The sequence below is a fragment of the Aulonocara sp. 'chitande type north' Nkhata Bay genome, linkage group LG6 (assembly GCF_057382095.1).
Source record: "Aulonocara sp. 'chitande type north' Nkhata Bay isolate Kocher_YH1m ecotype deep benthic linkage group LG6, A_spYH_male_GT1.1, whole genome shotgun sequence".
NCBI lineage: Eukaryota > Metazoa > Chordata > Actinopteri > Cichliformes > Cichlidae > Aulonocara > Aulonocara sp. 'chitande type north' Nkhata Bay.
The window spans coordinates 35614841-35636410 of NC_141349.1; the positions used below are offsets into that span (position 1 = coordinate 35614841).

Below are 21570 nucleotides of genomic sequence, written 5' to 3' on the forward strand. Positions count from 1 at the left end.
GTGACCCCAGCACCCCACTGTTGTTGTGCAACTAGCAGAGATTTGGCAGGTGATTTTATTTTGTATGATCACCTGATTGATGATTGCTGTGATATTTAAAAATATCAGTGAAGGTATGATGAAAGTGTAAATAATCCCCATTTATGCACACTTTGTTACAGTTATAGTTGCAATCTCTCACAAACTTGTTATAGATCAATTTGACTGATGTCATTAATGCTGTAATTTAAAAAATGAATCCAGTTGATAGCACTGTCGCCTCACAGCAAGAAAGAAAGTACGCTCTTGGACTGAGACCTCCTGGCTGGAGATCATCTGACTACAGTCATTGTTACTGAACTCAAATGTTTGCCATGTTATTTTATCCTGCAAGATGCATCAAGCAGGAGGTGGGTACACTGGTTTTTAAACAATGCTCAGTTGGTACTTAAGGGGTCCAGAGTCACCCAAGAGAATTTTCTCCACACCATTATACCAGCAGCAGCCTGATCCACTTTTACAAGGCAGGATGGATCCATGGATTCACTCTGACCCTACCTTCCAAATGTTATAGCACAAGTCGAGACTCGAAGCTCGGGGCAGTCCATTCTTCCAGAGAACAATCACACGCTAGATTTTTTCCTCTTTTGCAGCCCTTTCGCTATAAACCTAGAGATGACTGTGTGGGAAAATCACAGGAGATCTGCAGTTTCTGAAATACTCAAACCAATTTGAAGTGGTGTGTCTAATGTAGTGGCCTGTGAGTGTATATTATATGGTCAGTTTCATCTTCACATTCAGTAAAAATCACATCAAACACAATCTTATCCTTTACCTTGAAATTCAGAAAAAATACGCTATATATTAATGTAATAAAAGTTAGAAAACTCAAAATATTAACTTTCTATTTTGTTTTTTTTGTTTGTTTAATGAGTAAAGGAACCATTACAGTGGCATTTGCTTTGTCTACAGTCCAATGTTAAGTTAACTGTGAGGTTTATACCTAACATTATCACAATTTCCAGTTTGGGACAAGTTGTTGCATGACACAAGGAAGGCTGTGACATGTTCTAGTATAAAGAAGCACAAAAGCACTGCTACCAAACCAAACACATTTCTTTTTTTGTAATATTTTGAAGAAAGACAGATGATTAGAAATTCCAAAAGAAGACAGTGGTGGTACACCACCTCCTGCTTCTCTGTCCTTTCTTAAACAACTGCTTAAAACCTTTAGGTGTCTGAGATGCAACAGCTGGGCCTTTGATACTTGCACTTACAAGTCATAGTAATCCTTAGGGAATTGTAAGGAGTAGGAATGCAGTAGTCAGATATTTATTGTCAGCTAAAATAACACAAGTTAAAATACAATTAATTTCTTTTTAGAAACATAAATTATAAAAAAAACCATGACCATTCCTTTTCTTTCTTCATTACTAGATATCAGTCATTTTTTAACAGTAAAAGCAAAAAAGTCTTTTTTTTGTAGCTGCAGGTGGCTACCTGTCACTCCCATCAACACAACAGCTATTGAAACAACTTTGCTCTTTTCACATTCGCTTTTTCGTTTTTCTGCCTTTCTCATAAGTAAGTAAAATTTATTTATATAGCACATTTCACAGATAAAAATCACAAAGTGCTTTACAATAAGATCAGACATACAGTGGGGCAAAAAAGTATTTAGTCAGCCACCGATTGTGCAAGTTCCCCCACTTAAAATGATGACAGAGGTCAGTAATTTGCACCAGAGGTACACTTCAACTGTGAGAGTCAGAATGTGAAAAAAAAAAAAAAAAAAAAATCCATGAATCCACATGGTAGGATTTGTAAAGAATTTATTCGTAAATCAGGGTGGAAAATAAGTATTTGGTCAATAACAAAAATACAACTCAATACTTTGTAACATAACCTTTGTTGGCAATAACAGAGGTCAAACGTTTACTATAGGTCTTTACCAGGTTTGCACACACAGTAGCTGGTATTTTGGCCCATTCCTCCATGCAGATCTTCTCGAGAGCAGTGATGTTTTGGGGCTGTTGCCGAGCAACACGGACTTTCAACTCCCGCCACAGATTTTCTATGGGGTTGAGGTCTGGAGACTGGCTAGGCCACTCCAGGACTTTCAAATGCTTCTTACAGAGCCACTCCTTTGTTGCCCGGGCGGTGTGTTTTGGATCATTGTCATGTTGGAAGACCCAGCCTCGTTTCATCTTCAAAGTTCTCACTGATGGAAGGAGGTTTTGGCTCAAAATCTCACGATACATGGCCCCATTCATTCTGTCCTTAACACGGATCAGTCGTCCTGTCCCCTTGTCAGAAAAACAGCCCCATAGCATGATGTTTCCACCCCCATGCTTCACAGTAGGTATGGTGTTCTTGGGATGCAACTCAGTATTCTTCTTCCTCCAAACTCGACGAGTTGAGTTTATACCAAAAAGTTCTACTTTGGTTTCATCTGACCACATGACATTCTCCCAATCCTCTGCTGTATCATCCATGTGCTCTCTGGCAAACTTCAGACGGGCCTGGACATGCACTGGCTTCAGCAGCGGAACACGTCTGGCACTGCGGGATTTGATTCCCTGCCGTTGTAGTGTGTTACTGATGGTGACCTTTGTTACTTTGGTCCCAGCTCTCTGCAGGTCATTCACCAGGTCCCCCGGTGTGGTTCTGGGATCTTTGCTCACCGTTCTCATGATCATTTTGACCCCACGGGATGAGATCTTGCGTGGAGTCCCAGATCGAGGGAGATTATCAGTGGTCTTGTATGTCTTCCATTTTCTGATGATTGCTCCCACAGTTGATTTTTTCACACCAAGCTGCTTGCCTATTGTAGATTCACTCTTCCCAGTCTGGTGCAGGTCTACAATACTTTTCCTGGTGTCCTTCGAAAGCTCTTTGGTCTTGGCCATGGCGGAGTTTGGAGTCTGACTGTTTGAGGTTGTGGACAGGTGTCTTTTATACAGATGATGAGTTCAAACAGGTGCCATTCATACAGGTAACAAGTGGGGGACAGAAAAGCTTCTTACAGAAGACGTTACAGGTCTGTGAGAGCCAGAGATTTTCCTTGTTTGAGGTGACCAAATATTTATTTTCCACCCTAATTTACGAATAAATTCTTTACAAATCCTACCATGTGAATTCATGGATTTTTTTTTTTCACATTCTGTCTCTCACAGTTGAAGTGTACCTCTGGTGCAAATTACTGACCTCTGTCATCATTTTAAGTGGGGGAACTTGCACAATCGGTGGCTGACTAAATACTTTTTTGCCCCACTGTACAAGTTAAAATTAATTAAAAGCCCGTTTGTATAAAAATGTCTTCAGCTGCTGCTCATACACCTAATTAAAGCTGTGAGCAAGAAAAAACACAATGACAAGCCTCTTATGGACACGTATTATGTTAGTTTAACCTGTTCCTGAGATAATGATGTGGTTTTGTATATACTGGGGATACTCACAGTATTTGCCCCTGTGAGTTCTATGGAAAGAGTGACATAATATTTAACCAGCTATACTACAGTCCCCTGATATTAATCTACATGAAACCCCCTGATACATTTGTCAGCATTATATACTGGGCACTATATTAACTCCCTGATATAATCTCTACAGTGTGTGTTCGTGTCTGCACTGACGATGGCTTAGACGGTCGGATTGATCCAAGCCCGGGTATTTTACTGTGACAACCCATTAACGCTGCAGCGTATTTATAATGTTTCATTTAGGCATATCGCCCTTCTCATCAAATATTCATCTGAGGGGAGATTGCCTACTTTGTCTTGGCTGAACTCCCTCTGTCAACCCTATTTCTTTATTTGTGTGTTCTTGTATCTGCAGAAAACACAAGATCAACTCAGACTGAGTTGTGGAGATACATGTGAGCAGGCGCACAACTCCTTACGTCATGCGGCACCACTTTTTTGTCCTTTTCTCTGGAAGCTTGTACTTGTTGCCGGATTGTCCTGCATACTTTTACTGTATCTGCATGCATGTGTGTGTGTGTGTGTTGCTTGCCACCTGCACTGTGCATAACTCCAGGCATCAATCAGAGCTCATTATTGGTTATCTGTCGGCTCCACTTTCCAGCCTGCAGAGGTGCTAAATGTCTCTGTAAACCCCTGTGGGAGATAAACACCATCAATACTGCGAGATTTAACAGTCCCCAGGCGCATAATATATTCAAATACCTCTCCACTGTGTTACCTCCGTCTTCTCCTATTTCTCTTTCATGTCTGTGTTCCTTCTGTTGCTTCAGCCTCTTCAGATGCGCCACCATCCCTCTGTTTGATATTTTTTGCTTCACCAGACCTCTCTTTGTGTCCTACCTTTGCCTTGCGCTTTCCTCTTTTTGCAGCAGCTGATAGATATTTTCTCCCCTCCCCATCAGTCTTCTGACTGGGGACACAATAATCCCTCTCTCGCTGGCTGGTCTTTAAAGAAGCTCTACTACACCATTTATCCCCAACAAGGATTATTTCAGCTTTTCCTGGAAAAGGTATTCTCACTTACATCACTCTCTGTATGAGAGAATTCAAAGGCAAAAGTCCATTTGCTAATCATGAAAAGTGCTGCTTTTCATGTGGAAACGACTATAAAGCTGTAAAGCTCCCATTCTAGTTTTATTATGAGCCCAAAAACTTCGAGTTATGTGGCACCGGGTCTTGAGTATTTCTTATTTTTAGCCTGAAGAAGAGAAAAATCTGAAAACAAGAAATTTGCAAAAAATAAAAAAAAAAAGTCCTTGGATGTTACTATTATCAGGTAAAGAGTTTCCGTTTGTCCAATATTCTGGTTTACTTTGGTTCTGTTTAGTGCAAGTTCTTCTACGCTGGTGAGATGGGAACCATAAAAATATTATACCCGCTGAAAATCAGTACATTTGTCTACATGTTTTGAGTCTAATATTTTTTGATAAACCTCAAAATTCAAATTTGCCATGTGGGTAACAGAGAAAAGTTTGGTTTGAGAAACAGTAGTTGCTGCATGTAATTCCAGTTGTATGTGCATATTGCTCAAATAGGCTTCAGTGCTGTTTATATAGGTGGCCAGAGGTTCATCCACCTCTTTGTTCCACCTCTGATATTCAGCTCAAAGCACAGCTGTAAAAGCTACACCCTCACAGAGATGCAACTTTATGAAAGAGTGCCTCTACAGTCTACAAAAAGCAGCTATAGCATGGTGTCTCCATGGTGCGCATTCATGGAGATAATATTCAAATATTTTTTCTACCTTGAAAAAATACGAGTGAGTCATTCTTTTACTCTGCTGAGCCAACCCAAGGACGTGAAGCTGACAGGATATTGATCCGCAAGTATTAGGATGCCGAGCGGCTCAAGTCCAAGGTGAGACCATCCATCAGAGAGCCAGGCATAGATTAGTAGGTACACACTCCCACATCCCTCTGCTGTGCCACTCCCTCTTTTGCTTCATCACTCCTCCCAGCTTTGATGGTTTACCTCTCTCTCTCTCTGTTCGCGTCTTTGCAAGGACACCTGTACACGCTCCAGCTGGCAGGCGGACTTTGGATGTTTGGCAGAAAATTAAAGTCAGCAGTACATTTGAACCTCAGATCCACTGAAGTCCTTCAAACTGTGGACGCTGCGCTGTTGATAAGCGCGAAGAAGAGAGAGTTGTAGTTGGGAGTGCAGGGAGCAGACAGACGAGCTTTGCGCGGACTTTTGCTTCTCCGTCGTTCATTTATTTGCAGCCCACACTGACTGATGCTCATAGAAAAGTGACATGCAATCGGGAGTGAATGCGCTGAAGTCGTAGATAAACTGCGGCTCGCACAGATCCTGCAGGTTCAGCTTGGTGATCCGAAAAGAACTGAGAGGGAGGGAAGCATGAAATCCACGAGTCAGGATCAGAGTTTGTCAGACTCCAGAGAGCTGGACAGATCTTACGACCCACTCACAGGTAGGCGTGTCGTCATGTCACTCTTGCCTTTCTTTGTTTTAATAGTATTTTTTAATAATTTGGCGCTGGCCTGGCTCAAATCTCCACTAAGAAGTGCGCCTTCACTGCGGCGATGAAAGTTTTGGTTTGACGGAAGACTTCGGCTCATTGATATTCGACTGTGGGACTTTTAACAAACCACAATCAAACAATTAGTGAGTGTCTGTGCACGTGAACTCCCTGCTCTACAGCTCCCCCAAACAGCAGCATGATCTGATTAATTATTCAGAGTCTGATCTCACAGGTATTTTCCTTTGAAATGAACTTTACACCATCTCTCCACTTTTTGATAATAAGAATGTGAACTAATAGATCTAAAAATGTCAGGTCGCCATCATATGTTGATTATTTTTTAGTTGGAACTATAATACTACTACTACTACTAATAATAATAATAAGATAAATAATGTTCCATATGAATGGCTCAGCAAGAAGAAAATGTGTTACAATGTAAATAATAAATGGAGTTAACGTAAAGAAGTTAGTGTTTGATTTACAACTAATTGACTGTATGTGAAATAAAAGATGGGTAAATAATAGCAATAGTGGTATTATTTGAGCCATTAGCTATAAATTTAACTGAAAGCAGTCCCTTCTGTGGCCCCGTGCTACTGATCAATTAATAATTTAACTAATGGACAGAAAATTAATCAGAAATCATTATTAATCACTGTAGAAATTTGGCAACAGCCACACGCCTATCTTTAGGTTTTCAGCTGTGTTTCTTTTCTTCTTGTTTTCAGTTTTCTAAACAAGCAGCAGTCAGAAGACATCACCATCATGCCGGTCTGCTTTTATCTGGGCACTTTCCCCACCTTACTATTAAATAATTGACATAATGGTTCAATGACTTTGTTCCTCAAACATCAGTGCCATTAATTGGTTACAGCATAGCAACACGATTCTTCTCAGATTAGCTGAAGGAGTGAAAAATGAACAAACACATTAATTTGAAAAGAAAAAAGAAAACAAAGATTTGTTTATATGAACAAAGTAATGCTAATGAGTAGTTAGGATGATAAAAATCTCAATGTGGATTTACTGTAGTTTAGATAATCACACTGGTCGTAGGCCTTGAAGGTGAAAAGCAAGAGAACAGAAAAATATTGCAAAACAGGCTCTCGTCACCTAAAATTACATCTAGCAGTGTGAGTGTTCGTAGCCTAATTAGATCAGTGAGGCTCTTCTCTCTTTCAGACATTTCACTGGTTTATTTTTCTCACGAGTGCTTGCAAACACAATCCTCTTTAGAGATCACACGCGCAGGTCTCTCTTTGCTTTGGCAGGCTGGCCTGTCATTTTTCTGACAGCTTCCCTAAATAGTCCTTTCCTTTAAAAATAACCACATAAATGTGTAAAAATAACCCCTTTAATATGGTGCACATAGCAGCACCATTTAGTTTTTTATATGAAGTTTCTAAAGTACTGTATGAGATAGATGTTATACAGATGACAGTTTATTTCATAGCTGATAGTTGCTGTCTCAATAGCAGGTGTGATATGCACTCAGCAGCAGGTTAAACAAACAGAGAACAGGTGCATGAGGTTTTAAGAGGTGTTTAGAAGACACAAACAAAGTGTTTTATTAAACAGTGAAGCAGAGCCCGAAGCCTCTTCCTTTCATCTCCATGGTTTTTGTCTAACAGCAACATATGCTTATGGAAAATTATATTAAAGTGTATTTGAAATATTCATCAGATAAAATTCACACTGAACACTACATGGTCTTTATGTCCAACCGTTCTTCTGTAAAGCTGCTGAAATCCTCATGTTGTTTACTTCTTGGCTCATGCATTATAGATACACATTCCTTTGTGCACTACACTTATTACAGTAGTACAGGCTGCCTGCTTCTGTGGGACAGTTAAACCATGATGTCACAGAAAAACACCGTTAAAAAGGCATTGGTTGATGGTTTGGGAAATCTGCTTAGATTGCATATGAAATTCTTGGAAGCAGCTTGCTATGATGGGCTTGCGACTTGTCCTCTGTGCACCCGATCTCTCATCCAAAGTCAGCTGAAATAGGCTCCAGTGCCCCCATGACCCTGGATTGAATAAGCTGTTAAGAAAATGGATGGATTTATCAGAATTCAGTTCAAAAAGTGGACCCAAATGCAGACCAGTAATGAAACAAAAGATGAGCTTTATTCAAAGGCTCAAACACAGACACCACAAACCTGGAAAAACCATGAGAAGGCAAAAAGGTGGCACGAATCACAATTCCACAAAAGCTGCTAGAAAGACTGGGATATTCATACAAACTCATCCCATACAGAAGGAAACCAAAGGTTCAAAATATGACCAAGAATCAGGATCACTGTGGAATTTAAAGAAATCAAGGCAGAAATCATGCACTACATAAATACCAAACAGTAACTGGAACTAAAATACAAAGCTAATCCTAAAGATTGTAATAAATATAGAATAGAAGGAACACAAGGAAGTAAACTCACCTAGAAGATCATGAAATAAAGAGAACTCGAGACTTTACTAGGTTAGAAACAAATCCACTCTGTGACTGATTGATGGATGGATGGACTTGGTACCTCAACATAAAAACTGTGAACATTTAGCCCTTTGTCCAAAGTTAAGATAATCAGTGTTAAAGCTCACTGATGAACACATAATGTGCTTAATTAATACATTCAAACCCAAAAGGCCAGGAGCAGTTTTCACAACTTTCTACATGTTTATTAATTAAATTCGTAGGTTTTGGTAGGAAGATGTCATGTTTCAATCTTAACCTTAGTCATAATTTGGGACTAATATTTTCGTGAGTGTTGTAATTACAGACTGGCTATAAAGATGTACCGAAATATGAAACATTCATAGTATGTCCACCATGTAATCATATCCAATTTTATAGCCTCAAAGAACTAATTTTAATAAACTCCTCAGCCTACACTATCATGATAAAAATATCTGAAATGACAGAAATAAACCTTGGGAAACATTTGTCTGAGCTGCACTTTAATGTTTTAGTTTTACCCACATCCCATCCACTAACATGGAGCTGATGGGGTTTCTGACCTACACTTTAGTCAGCCACCAAGGAGTGATTGAAAGGTTTATCTTCACTAAAAGATGAAAACAGCTTCTTGGTCTGAAAAGTATAGGCATTATAAAAGGGCCCCGAACCTGCATTATTTGGCCAGAAGCGGCTGAGTCCTTTGGTTGAACACTGATGTTTTCTTATATAAAAGTTTATGGGAAAATTACCCTTTGGTTCCCTTATACTGTGACCTCCGTGACTGTTTTACTGATGGGTTTATGGATTCAGTCACCAGCTTCAGTCTTATTGAACACAGCATAATATTTATTTTTAAAATTATGAGCCTCACTACAAAACACAAAAGCGGAAAAAGGCTGTTTATGTCTTTTATATACAGCTTATGGTCGTGTGACAGAATAATTTCCTCGAGTGAACAAACATGCTTGTGATATGTATGTTTGTGTGCTTGAATGAGAAAAGTGGCATCATTTTCAGACATTTTTTATACAATACTCAAGGATCAAAATATCACCTGAAGCCATCTATAATATACAACACTTACACATTTCATTTCAAAATAAAAGCCTGTCATGAGATAAAACTATTGATATGATCACTGCAGAGCTCATGCTGTCAGCCCCGAGTGAGCAAACTTAAGTATGTTTGCGTGTGTCAGTTCTTTTTCATGAAATGGACATCTATAATCTGAACTGCGTCCTTCTGGGGGATTATTGTAAGTACAGGAGCTGTTGCCCCTGGCAACATTAGCTTACAAATGTTCATTTAGTGCATAGGCTGTCATGGCCTCCTAAAGTCAGCATGAAATGCTTACAGTTAAATGACACACAGTTGTTGGTTTAACTCACCTTTTGCCAATTATTATTATTTTTACTTTAGAGATTAATTAAGCTTTTATAATGAACTGTAAAAGATTTTTAAGAATCGGTGAAAGATATACTGATACTTAGGTCACAGGTTGTGTATTGTCTCTCAGGGTTTGTCCTCCCCCCCCCCCCCCCCATGAAATAATAATAGAAAATACATTTTTTATAAGTAAAATCATCAGAATCTCCTTTTGAAGATTTAAGTCTTTCACTTCATGATTAAATTGAACTCCAAAGTCAATATTTTCAACCACTTCAATGTTTTTTGTCATCTCCCTGATCCAGCTCATCAAAAGCCTAATCGTCAGGCCCATCAAAAGCTTTAAAATCTGCTCAAGGTTTCTGAGAAAGTTATTGACCTTTTATGAGTAAAACTTGCCGAGAAATATCTTCAGCTTGGCCTTCAGAAACTTTTAATTTCGTTCTTTCAGTGAATCTTACTTTCCCCCCTGTGTGCTTTTTGAAACAGTGGATGAAAGAGGCTTTAAATAGTTACAATGATGGCTCAAAGAGGCTGTAAATGTAGTTATACCAAAGGGTGAAAGAGGCTGTAAAGATAGTTATAACGATGGGAAAGCGAACATTGATCTACCCCAGAGGACTGCATTTATTCAAATTGATTTACGCGATCAAAGTCACCCATGAGGGTCTCTTGAACTGACAAATAGCTGCTGGGTACTGTGAAATGTCAACATCGGCTGAAATAGCTGTTCAGTTTTGTTCATCCATAACTCCAGCTACCCCCTGCAGATATATGGTGCTCATTTGCAACACGTATGGGACAGGTGAACAGTTGCTTAATAATTAATCAGGTATGCTTTGTTGCTTTTGCTCATCTTCCAACTGTGTGAACGAATCAAATCATGACACAATGTCCCGCTAATGTTTATGAACCTGTGAACTCACAAAAGCAGCATAAAGCGTGCTTCAGCTCATTTAGTAGCTGTTTTTTATGCAAGAACAACCTCCAGTGTTGTTTGTGTGTAAAACAGTCACATCAAACAGATTCCCTCAGATGGGTTTTTAATAACTTAGGAAGTATTCGTGGCCTGAAATGCCCTGAAAAAAGGAGCCTTTCTGTTCCTTTTACAGTTTATTTTGTGCTTTTTTAAAAGTCATTTATAATTTTGCCACATTCAATCACAAATCTGAGGTGTTTTTCATGCAGCGCGAGTGTGTGTGTGTGTGTGTGCATTTGTGTGAAAGGCTGTATAAAGCTTTGTTTGTTTTTCCATGGTCATGCAGCTGCTGTATTTGATAGTTTGATTGATATATCCTCAGCATCCACTGTCACTGATGTTCATGATAAGTGCACTGAACAGTTACTGCCACCCTGGGAGCTACAGTAATTGCTTAAAGAAGACAAAAGCTTGCTTCTACAGGCAAAAAAGGAAAAGAGTTTCACTGTGCATTTTAATACTTTGGATGTATTACTGCAATTTACACCTTGCTTGTTTTGCACGTGCAAAGGGTCTTATATTTCATATTTGCAGCATCCGCTAACAGCGACTGATGTTTGTGGGTTCATAGGTTTCTCTTTATTGTGAATAAAAAGTTTACAGGTTAAACAGTTTTATTTGTTGTTCCATCATCATGATCATCATCATCATTATTTAAACACCTTATTTTTTAATTTCCTCTGCTGTTTCCAGTGTTTGGCTCAATAGGACTGTGTGTATGTCTGCAGTTCTTTTTGTGTCTGATCTCAAGCCATTCACTGCTGCTGCTGACTGCACACGTTTGTTCACCCTTTATTTGACTTGGAGGCCCTTCACAATCTTAAACGCACCACTGCCCTCTGGTGGCAGAAAAAAACTTTTTCTCTGGCGACTACAGAACTACTTTAATTTTTAGACCTTTAATCATCCCGTTTTTATCACAACTTATAATAAATCTAAGCGCTTCCAAGAATGTTTTAAAATTTTCTTTAATGTTATATTTAACCAGTAATATGAATGTCTGTTTTCATGGTACCACAGCCTTACCACTATGTTAGTAAACTAGTTAACAAGTAGAGGACGCTTTCCTTCATTAGCGTCACTTTCTTCTGCTTCAGTTATTTCTAAGATTGTTTTCTTTCTTTATGTTTCTGTCTACTTCTTTCTTATTTCACCGTCTTTGCAGGGTTTCATAGCTTTTATAGTATTTTTTTTTATCATAGTATATTTGCATATTTTAAATGTTTTAATGGTTTTATTTGACTTTGTTTTATTTTGTCTTGATGTTTATAAGTCTGTAAAACTTTACATGTGATATTGTATTACACAAAATAAACTTGGTTTGTCTGAGAAAACTCTAAGACAAAAGTTAAAGTTCAGAAAGTCGTTGCTGGAAAAAAAGATAAGAGAAGAAAGCAGAAAAAAGCAGCAAGCAGAGCAAAGGAAGTAAATGTCAGAATAGATTTCTCCATCCCCTCCTATCCACTTTCTGCTTGTCCTTGGCTTATTTTGGGTTAATATAATATTTCTGTGTCTGGCTTTGGAAAAGAGGCTAAAATCTACTAAACAAGCTTAACACAATCAAGAGCCTTTAACAATTCAATTCAGTTGTATTCATATAACACCAAATTACAGCATTAGTAATTAACCAATTAACTTTATATTGCAAAGTCATATCGCTACAAAATTATAGAGTTTATAGAAATTGCTAACAGTGGATTTGTTTAGCAAGAAGATGTCTTCAGCAGATCCGGTCTCGAGGGCGTGTGGTGCAAGAGCAGCTAGGGAAGAGGAGCATGGCACAGTGAAAAACAGACATGAAAACAATAAATGCAGGTTCAATAAGAGAGAGAAGGGGCAAAGCGAACAACAAATAAACTGGAGGAGAGAGAAGAAACAAAGTTAATGACGTGCAAAAGTGCCATCTAAATGCATTAGAAGTAAGAAGAGGGGAACGGAGAGGTTCTCAGTGCATTATGGCCGGTCCCTAAACTGCCTGGGCCTTTAGAAAAATGACTAAGGGATGGTTCAGAGTCAGTTAGTCACACAAGTTTGAATTCTGTCAGATGAATAATTGAACGCAAACATGCGACTTAATTAATAATTGAGAAGTCCTGATATGTTTTCTTCTTCTTCTTCTGGCTGCTTCCTTTAGGGGTTGCCACAGCAGATCATCTACCTTCATGTGACCTTCCCTAGTTTCCTCTTCCATCACTACATCCATGAATCTTCTCTGTAGTCCTCCTCATTTCCTCCGCCCTGGAAGCTCTGCCTTCATTGTTCTTTGTCCAGTTTTTCCACTATATCTCTTCTGCAGGTGTCCAAATTATCTCAGCCTCGTCTCCCTAACTTTGTCTCCATATCGCACGTCCATTTCAGTCACACCCAAAGAAAACCTTAGCATCTTAAGTTCTGCCAGCTGTGTTATTGTTAGTGTTACTGTCTCCGCAAACATCATAGCAGGTCTTGTAAAGTTTCCCTTCACTCTTGCTGCTACCGTTCTGTTAAAAAAAAACCCCGACACCCATCTCTACCCACTCCACCCTGCCTACACTCTCTTCTTCACCTCAATTTTGTGCTGTCTGTTGATTTTCAATGGTTTATTTAAGGTCATCCACATTCCTCTGCTCTCCAGCGCATACTTCCACATCTCAAGTCTCTTTTCAACCTGCTCTCTACTCTCACTACAGATCCCAATGCCATCTTCGAACAGAGACTCCTGCTGTTTGCCTGTCCATCACCATTACAAACAAGAGGGGGGCTCATAGCTGAACCCTGATATAATCCCAATCCTGTCATTCCTACTGTGACCCCACCACTGTCTCGCTGTGCTCTTACATGGAGTACCTCGTGCAGTAGCACAGTTCCTCTCTTAGCACCCTGTTGTGTGATTTCTGTAGTTCTGATATCTTTGACTTCACCCGGCATTATTTTAGGTCCACCGGTACAGGAACATCACACTTTGGGTAAATGCGTCTAAATTAATGCTACAGCTTTTTAATGAGTTAGTCAAAAATATGGAGGTTTTAAAAGATAATGAAGAAGATAGCTTTTTGAAACCATAAAGAATTTGGTTGTTCTCTGAGTTTTCACCTAGCAGCACCATCACAATTTGAATTTGCCCAAGATTTCTATTGGCTATTTTGTTTTAGTAACAATTAACAAAAGTTAGCATTCTAACATGTTAAACTCAAACAGTAAACATGCTAAACATTATGGCAGCATTGCCGTTCAGTTTTTAGGGTTGCGGTGGCAGGATGGGTTATCTACAGTTTGAAGGTTGGTGGTTTGATCCCCGGTTGCTCCAGTCTGTATGCCAAAGTACCCTTGAGCAAGATACTGAACCCTGAGTTGTTCCTGATGCATCCATCAGTGTGTGAACAACATTAGATAGAAAGCACTTACACAAAGGAAAAAGGTGCTTGTATGAATCTGTGTGTGAATGTTATGTTGTATAAAGCATTTTGAGTGCTCAGGTAGAAAAGTGCTATATTATTTAAATGCTTACCACACTGTCAGCAATGCTTGCAGCGCTGTGTTAGTATTACAGATAATCCGTTGCTGTGTTTGCTGACTCCAAAAACCAGTTAATTTATATTTAAAGAGACCTTATAGTTAAATAAATAATGACACAAACTTCTTTTCATATCTAAAGAGAAATTAGATTACGTAAATAATGTTAAAAATTTAGGAATCTGTCAGCTGATTTCTGTATCTTAGAGGAGCTCGGACTTGAGACTCGACTCTGCTGGGTCCTGTCCCAACAGATGTAATGGGTCACACAGATTCAAAGCCAGGTCAGCAAACTTATTTCTATGCAAGACAAGTGATTTCAAGTATTTGAGTCTAGTTTGCCCAGTGTTTTATCCATTTAGCATGGCGCTGACTTTGTGGGCCACTGAGTCTGCTTCTAATCTCTGGTCTGATCTGGTTCTTTCCAGGTAATCCTCCATCCAAACCCAATAAAAAGACCTTAAAGCAGCGCTTCCTCAAACTGCTGCCCTGCTGTCGTTCTGGCTCCAGCTCTTCAGTTGATCAAAGCAAGTGTTAGGACACGCACTTTGTCACACCACATCAATTAAATTAAACACAAACAAAACATTGATTTTTACTCTTTTAGTCTCTTTGCCTTTTCCTCTCTAAAGTTTCCGTCATTTCAGGGACGCTCAAAGAGAAACTGTTTCCTTTCTGTCTTCATTCCTCCGATGCAGGGAGCATAGTTGAAGATGGTGAACTATCGACAGTGTGTTACAGACCTGAGGGCCTTGACCGTCTTGTACAGCAGACCAAATTCAGCAAAAAAGAGCTGCAGGTCCTCTACCGGGGATTCAAAAATGTCAGTCAACGTTTCCTGGAAATCATTGATCATTCCTCTTGCAATGAATGCGCAATACTTGAAAACCATCAATTATGATGTGGCTCTACTGTGCTATTTATGTGCATTGGAAAGTATGTGTGAAGGGTTTTTTTTGGTCCACATAATAATTTTATGATTTCCACAGGAGTGTCCGAGTGGTGTGGTGAATGAGGAGACGTTTAAAAGCATCTATTCCCAGTTCTTCCCTCAGGGAGGTCAGTCACACTCACTTCCTTTTATCCCATGTTTTACATTTTATTCAATTTTTTTTCTAAGGAGCTAGGTAGGAGGAAATGTTCTGTCTCATGTGTCTTCAATGTATTCACTGAGGATTGAACTACTTAGGTGCGTTCAATTCAAATATGTATTTAAATTATAATACTTTCAGCTTTGCTTTACTATGACAGTGACAAATAACATACACATTTGTGGTTATAAACACTTCTTTCATCTTTAAAAGCAGGGTCAAATTATACACAATACTGTGCAAAAGTCTTGAACCACCTCTCATATTTTCCTTCCAAGGCACCAGATTATTAATGTTTTTTTAAGCGGTCTTTTGTCACGGTCTGCAATGGGAGACCATGGGGATGAGGGGGAGGGAGGACCCAAACGCAGGACTCTTGTGCGATGAATGTAGTGCGTTTATTTACAGTGATGTAAATATTACATAATAAATCCCCGTGCGCTCCCCTGACTCCCGTGCCATGTCTTCTTCCCAAAAACCGTGCTCGGTGTTCTCCGCTCCCATGTGTCTGCACAACCCGTCCTCACTGCCCTCTTGTTTTCCACGCTCCTCCTGGGGGGAAATAACAGAGGCAGCCGTCAGGACACTTAACTACAGCACTACAACTTTAATACACTCACTAAACTTGGGTCACTAGGAAAACTGACATGGAGTTTCATGCAACAGAGCGCAATCACACTCTTAAATAGCTCCCCCGACGAGGCTGATCAGCTGCAGGTGCGTGGCATGATCTTCAAGTGTGGCCAGCCACCTGGCAGGGCCACACCCACCAGGCCTGAAAGTGCCTGTCACCTGGCCTATCGGACCAGCCGCACCCACACACACCGGCCTCTACATACAAGCATGGAAGCACAGGAACAGCAGCACAGTGCAGTAAAAACACATATAATGAGTCCACACTGCTCATGGACCCTGGGCCCCTCAGATCCAGGTCCCTGACAGTCTTCAGCAATAGTTCTCCAGGTTTTTTGAAGGTCTTTCAAAGCTTTTCTTTGGGCATTAGCTGCTTTTTCATTCCTTTTCAGTCCTGAGCATTTACAGAGGAAAGCTACTTAACATTGACCTATGAACAATTTTTTGTTAAAACCATGAAGGATGGCTGACTGGAAATGACTGGTTTAAAAAATCTACAGCACATGAACACTTTCTGAAAATCAAGCAAAGACCTGAAACAGGACCTGAGAGATGCATCTGGCCCTTCTGCTGATCGTTATACTGTTCAAAGCTTCATCAGAAATGGTGCATGTGAAGAAGCCATTCTTGAGGAAGTGATACAGGGAAAAAAGGCTGAGGTAGTCCAAATTACACAAGAACTGGACTAAAATGTGAAAATTTGGGTTCAGAATGTAGTAAGTATGTACAGAAGAGGACAGGAGAGAGGTACAACAGTGGCTGTCTAAAGCTCTCTGTAAAACACTGGAGGCTCTGTCATAGTTTGGGGCTGCATTTCAGTCAGTGTTATTGAGGATCTTGTCAAAATTTATGGAATTATGAATTATTTTGATCCATCATCTGGAAAGCATCTGCTTGGCAACAGCTTCATTCTTCACAATGACAATGATCCCAAACACACCGCCAGTGATGTGAAAGCTTACCTGAATAGAAAAACAGACAATGGAACACAATCAGTCATTGATTGACCTCCCCAGAGCACGGACCACGGCATTGCTGAAGAAGTGTGGGATCGTCATGACAGAGAACAGAACAAAAGGCAGCCAACGTCCACAGAAGAGCTTTGAAAGTCCTTCACAAAGCCTGGCGAACTATTTCTGAAGACTAATGCAATTACAGGAAAGCTTGCCTGGGAGAGTTCAGACTGTGTTGAAGGTCATACCAAATACTGACTTTCGGTTAGAATTGCACAAACTCTGTTTTTGTCTCATACACTGTACTTCCAGGTATGTTTGCACATGTTTTTAAAAAACTTGCTACATCTATTTCCCATTTTCCCAGCCAAATATATACGATGGGTGGCTCAAGACTTTTGCACAGTGCTTGTATACTTGTTAAATGTGTTTATCTGGCTTTAACTGAATCTGCAGTCATATATTAAATCATTTTAAAATCAGACTTTTTGTGTATCTGTGCTTGATATAATTTGTGCATAGATAAAATGCATTTGCATGTTTTTGCATGTTTACAAAGTGCGATAAACAACCCACGACTGAGCAGCACAGTTCAAAACACTATTACCTCTTAACTGATGCACATTTAATTACCTGTCCACATCTTTAATGTCTCTAATATTTTTCTGTTTCTGTCAGTTTAGGCTGTCATTACACAAAATCATTGACGTGACTGCTGCACAGTTACAGTAACTTGCTTTCTTATATTCTCTTTTGCAGATTCAAGTATGTATGCGCATTTCTTGTTTGAAGCCTTTGACACACAGAACAATGGCTCGGTCAACTTTGAGGTGAGATACACACCTCAAAGCCTCCTTTCATTCCCTGCAGCTCACAGAGATGTTTTCCCTTTTCCTTTTTCATCTTCTTTACTGTCCTTTTCTTTATCTATGCTGTGTAGTTTGATTATACTTTTTCTTAGAGTTTGGAAGAAAGCAGCATAAAGCTTTGTTCTTGGTGCACATCTTGTATAAATCTCATTACTTTTTAAAATGATTTCACTCTGTTGGTGAAACTCTGTGGGTGTCAGTAACACAGGGTTGGAACTGAAAAAACATAAAACATAGTATCAATGCAGCAAATATTGAAAAGTTTTGTCTGTGCCTTTTTTGTCTTTATTGTGGTCTTCACTTTTAGTGCCTGTTTTCTTTCCCTGCTGTAGGACTTTGTTATAAGTCTGTCCATCATCCTGAGAGGCTCCATCACTGATAAACTCAACTGGGCCTTTAATCTGTATGATATCAACAAGGACGGCTGCATCACCAGAGAGGTAAACCAACCAATCACTGCCTGTTTTTTTCTTTTTATTACATTGGCAGCTCATGTCTTTTTCATATTTATTTTCCTTCTGTCTGTTCTTCCAGGAGATGACAGAAATAATGCACTCCATCTATGACATGATGGGGAAGTATACATACCCCCACATGAAAGATAGTGCACCGAAAGAGCATGTTGACAGCTTCTTTCAGGTAAAAACTCACAAATAATCAGATCACACATCACACATCTCCAACACTGAACTCAAAGTGAGTCAGAATGTACTGAAAGTGATGGGTAAAGCATTTACTTTATCTACTGTGTCACTGTTGTGCCCATTAGTGTAAATGTGGAGCTGTGGGTTAAACAGCCAGCTTCGTCAGAGAGTGGATATCTATGAATTTGAATATTTTGCTTTTGCTCTGCTTCATACACACAAAAATAACCCAACTTAAAGACATGTTTTATTTCTAAATTGGGCTTTTAAATGATGAATAATCGTCCAAAAGGCAAAAAATTTGAAGCTAAACAGTGTAGCTCAGAAAACAGATCCCTGTGGAACAACACATCTCGAAGCAGCCGTTTCTGGGTTTAAACCGATGATAGTAACAAAAAAACTTTTGTCTATGAAGCAGCATTTACCCAGTCTAATGCTGATCCAGACACACCCACTGCCTGATGAGACTTATTCAATAAGATTGTGTGATCCACATTTTCAAAAGCTTAACTCAGATCTAATAAAACCAGAACTATTTTCAATAGATTGCTGTATATCTTACCAAGTTACAGCCCACTCTCGATTACTGGGAAGCATGGTGTCACCTGCCTGCATGTGAGTGATGGCAGGTGAAGGCGTATCTTCATTCCTGTGCACAACATAAATAAGCAGGAATCCACCTTTTCAGCAATTTGGTAGTGGTGATTAAACTAGAACATGTTCCATGGACTTCCACTGAAAATGGGCGGTTGGCAGTGCCAGAAAGCTGCAAAAAAAACCAACAAAAAACCCTGACGTCAATGATTATGGGAGGACCTGCTGAAAGGAATTCATTGATGATCCATAGTGGCAGCCCCAGCTTCCATTACTGTTTCTGAGTCCCTTTGAAATGTCGACTGGTTTTTCAAAGGCAACGAGGTAGAATGGACTTCACACCAACTGAGAAAGCCTGAGCTATGATGTTTGGGCTACTTAAGCTACCCCCTAGAGTTACTATAGAACATAGATTTTTTTAGGCCAATCCCTGTTTTTTGTGTCATCTGGTAAAATAATTTTTGTCCTGCAAGACTGGAGCATTTCCAGAAATGTCTAGTTGGCTCACAAACACAAATGTAAACAATGCAGGTTTTAAAGGATTTTGCAAATATGTGAAAGAACTTTTAGCACCTGGTAAAACTAAACTTGGAGAATGAGGTCAATACATTTTAAACTTTCATAGTTAATGTTCCTATTTGTGTTTGCCATATTGCTATATTTAGTCGGTTAAATATAGGGTCATGATAGACCGTAACAAGGTTGGCTGTTATTAATTATGTCACAGAACTTTCCATTATTTTTTTCAGCACAAATGGGTCAGAGCCTGTAAAAACTGTGAAAGGTTGTAAGAGAGGTAGATTTTATAATTACAAATGTCACATCTGCACATCCCCTCATTTATGACTGGGGTCATGAATGAAGTCATTTAGTTACTTAAAAGTTAAATCATCATTTGTAACTTGTTGCATTTTTCCAGAAAATGGACAAGAACAACGATGGAGTGGTCACGATGGATGAGTTCCTTGAGACGTGTCAGAAGGTTAATAATAATATGTTTCAAACAGCAGTGCAGCTACACATCCACAGCTGCTGAAAATACAGAATTCTTTTTTCTTTTTCAGGATGGGAACATCATGCAGTCCATGCACATGTTTGATAATGTGATCTAAGCATTGGTGGACATAGACAGAAAACAGATTTCCCACCTGTTTGGAGCTCTCGGCTCAAATGCAGCTCATCGCCAGCGTGGATGATTTTTCTGAGCTTCAACAGCGGTCCAAGGTTCAAGTAGCAGTGACCTAAAGATACCGACCCCAAACACACATTTTCTAAAATACTTTTAATGAATAGACTGAGCAGAATGAGTCAAGTGTTGATGCAAAATTACTTGACTTGTGGGAAATGTGAGATTTTATTTTTTATACTACACATACGAATGAAAGCGTTAAAGGTACGCCATGTTGCAGTCTGACGAAAACAAAAAGTGCTAATGAACAGTTTCCTCAAGAAAGCAGCAGATATGCACAAGCAGCTGCGATTTTAAAATTTGATGACGTTCTTTCTAAATTATGACTATTACAATATTTCTCTATTGCATGTGTTTACACACTAAAGTGAGACAGAGGCACCGGTTATACAGATGTGGAACAAATGGAATAACTCTTAAATGTTGTAAAGTATCACACACTCTCTCTAATCACTCTTGTCCTATAACAGAGGATAGCTTTAAGTTTGAAATCAAAGCAATAATCTTACATATTATCAGTTCTTATCTGTTCTCTGTGTTCTTATGGAGCTCACCACTCACATTTATTATAATTGTGCATATTGTGTGCATGATGTATCTGTTTTCATTGAATAGTTTAATGAAAGTGTTAATATATTTTCTATATGGGCATAGTAACGATGGTGAGGAGGAAACTAAAAATCACACAGTTGCTATGCAAAAGCAAAAATCATTAAACTACTGAAATATGATTGATGGGTCTGGCTCGGATTACTTGTTTTTTTTTTTTTTTTTAAAAAGTGCTGAAACAGTGCTTAAGAGGGTGTCACCTGTCCAGATTATGATGTGCATTACATTCATGCAGCAGAATGTAATGAGAGCCGAGCTTTTAAGAAGTTCCTGGCACGACTTCATCTGCAAACAAGGTGCATGGAGCAAGTTCAGCAACACTTCATTTATATTTTATTTGTAATGTGTTTCAACTTGTTGATTTTTTTCAGGGTGATCATAAAAACATATGACAAACAATACGTCCTCTCCACCGATGTTGCAGTCGTCTCTTACTTGAACACCTTCAGCACTAATTTGGCTCCGAGAGGATCTTTAAAGCTTCAGCGGCAGGAAATGTTTCTTTTACCCATAAATTGGAAACACAATTAAATGACTTTTTGTAGAGAAATGTCTATTTTCAAACTGAAAGCAGTGTAGCCAATGAAACCATTTTTGCCTTTGAATCAGACTACTAATGACAAGAGTAATAAAGAACTTGCTTAAAAAAAAACAACAACAAAAAGAAAATAGCAGGTGTATAATCAGAAATTGTTCAACTGGGTGTTGCCTAAACAGACGATATA

At 39.2% G+C, this 21570-nt stretch overlaps 1 protein-coding gene across 1 annotated transcript; it reads left to right on the plus strand.

Moving 5' to 3' along the window:
• The first annotated feature begins 5402 nt into the window (after positions 1–5402).
• LOC147328348 (A-type potassium channel modulatory protein KCNIP2-like) lies at positions 5403–21283 on the plus strand. Its single transcript, XM_086296651.1, has 9 exons — positions 5403–5895; positions 14692–14794; positions 14966–15086; positions 15253–15322; positions 17700–17770; positions 18142–18249; positions 18344–18448; positions 19967–20029; positions 20112–21283. The coding sequence occupies exons 1-9, from the start codon at positions 5823–5825 to the stop codon at positions 20157–20159; spliced, it is 762 nt and encodes a 253-aa protein (XP_086152777.1). The 5' UTR covers positions 5403–5822; the 3' UTR covers positions 20160–21283.
• Positions 21284–21570: the final 287 nt, after the last annotated feature.

Excerpts from the sequence above, each read along its gene's own strand:
- LOC147328348 (XM_086296651.1), top strand. The coding sequence starts at position 5,823 with ATGAAATCCACGAGTCAGGATCAGAGTTTGTCAGACTCCAGAGAGCTG. Across the intron at positions 15,323-17,699 it reads CCAGTTCTTCCCTCAGGGAG|ATTCAAGTATGTATGCGCAT; the intron begins GTCAGTCACACT and ends TCTCTTTTGCAG. Across the intron at positions 18,449-19,966 it reads ATGTTGACAGCTTCTTTCAG|AAAATGGACAAGAACAACGA; the intron begins GTAAAAACTCAC and ends GCATTTTTCCAG.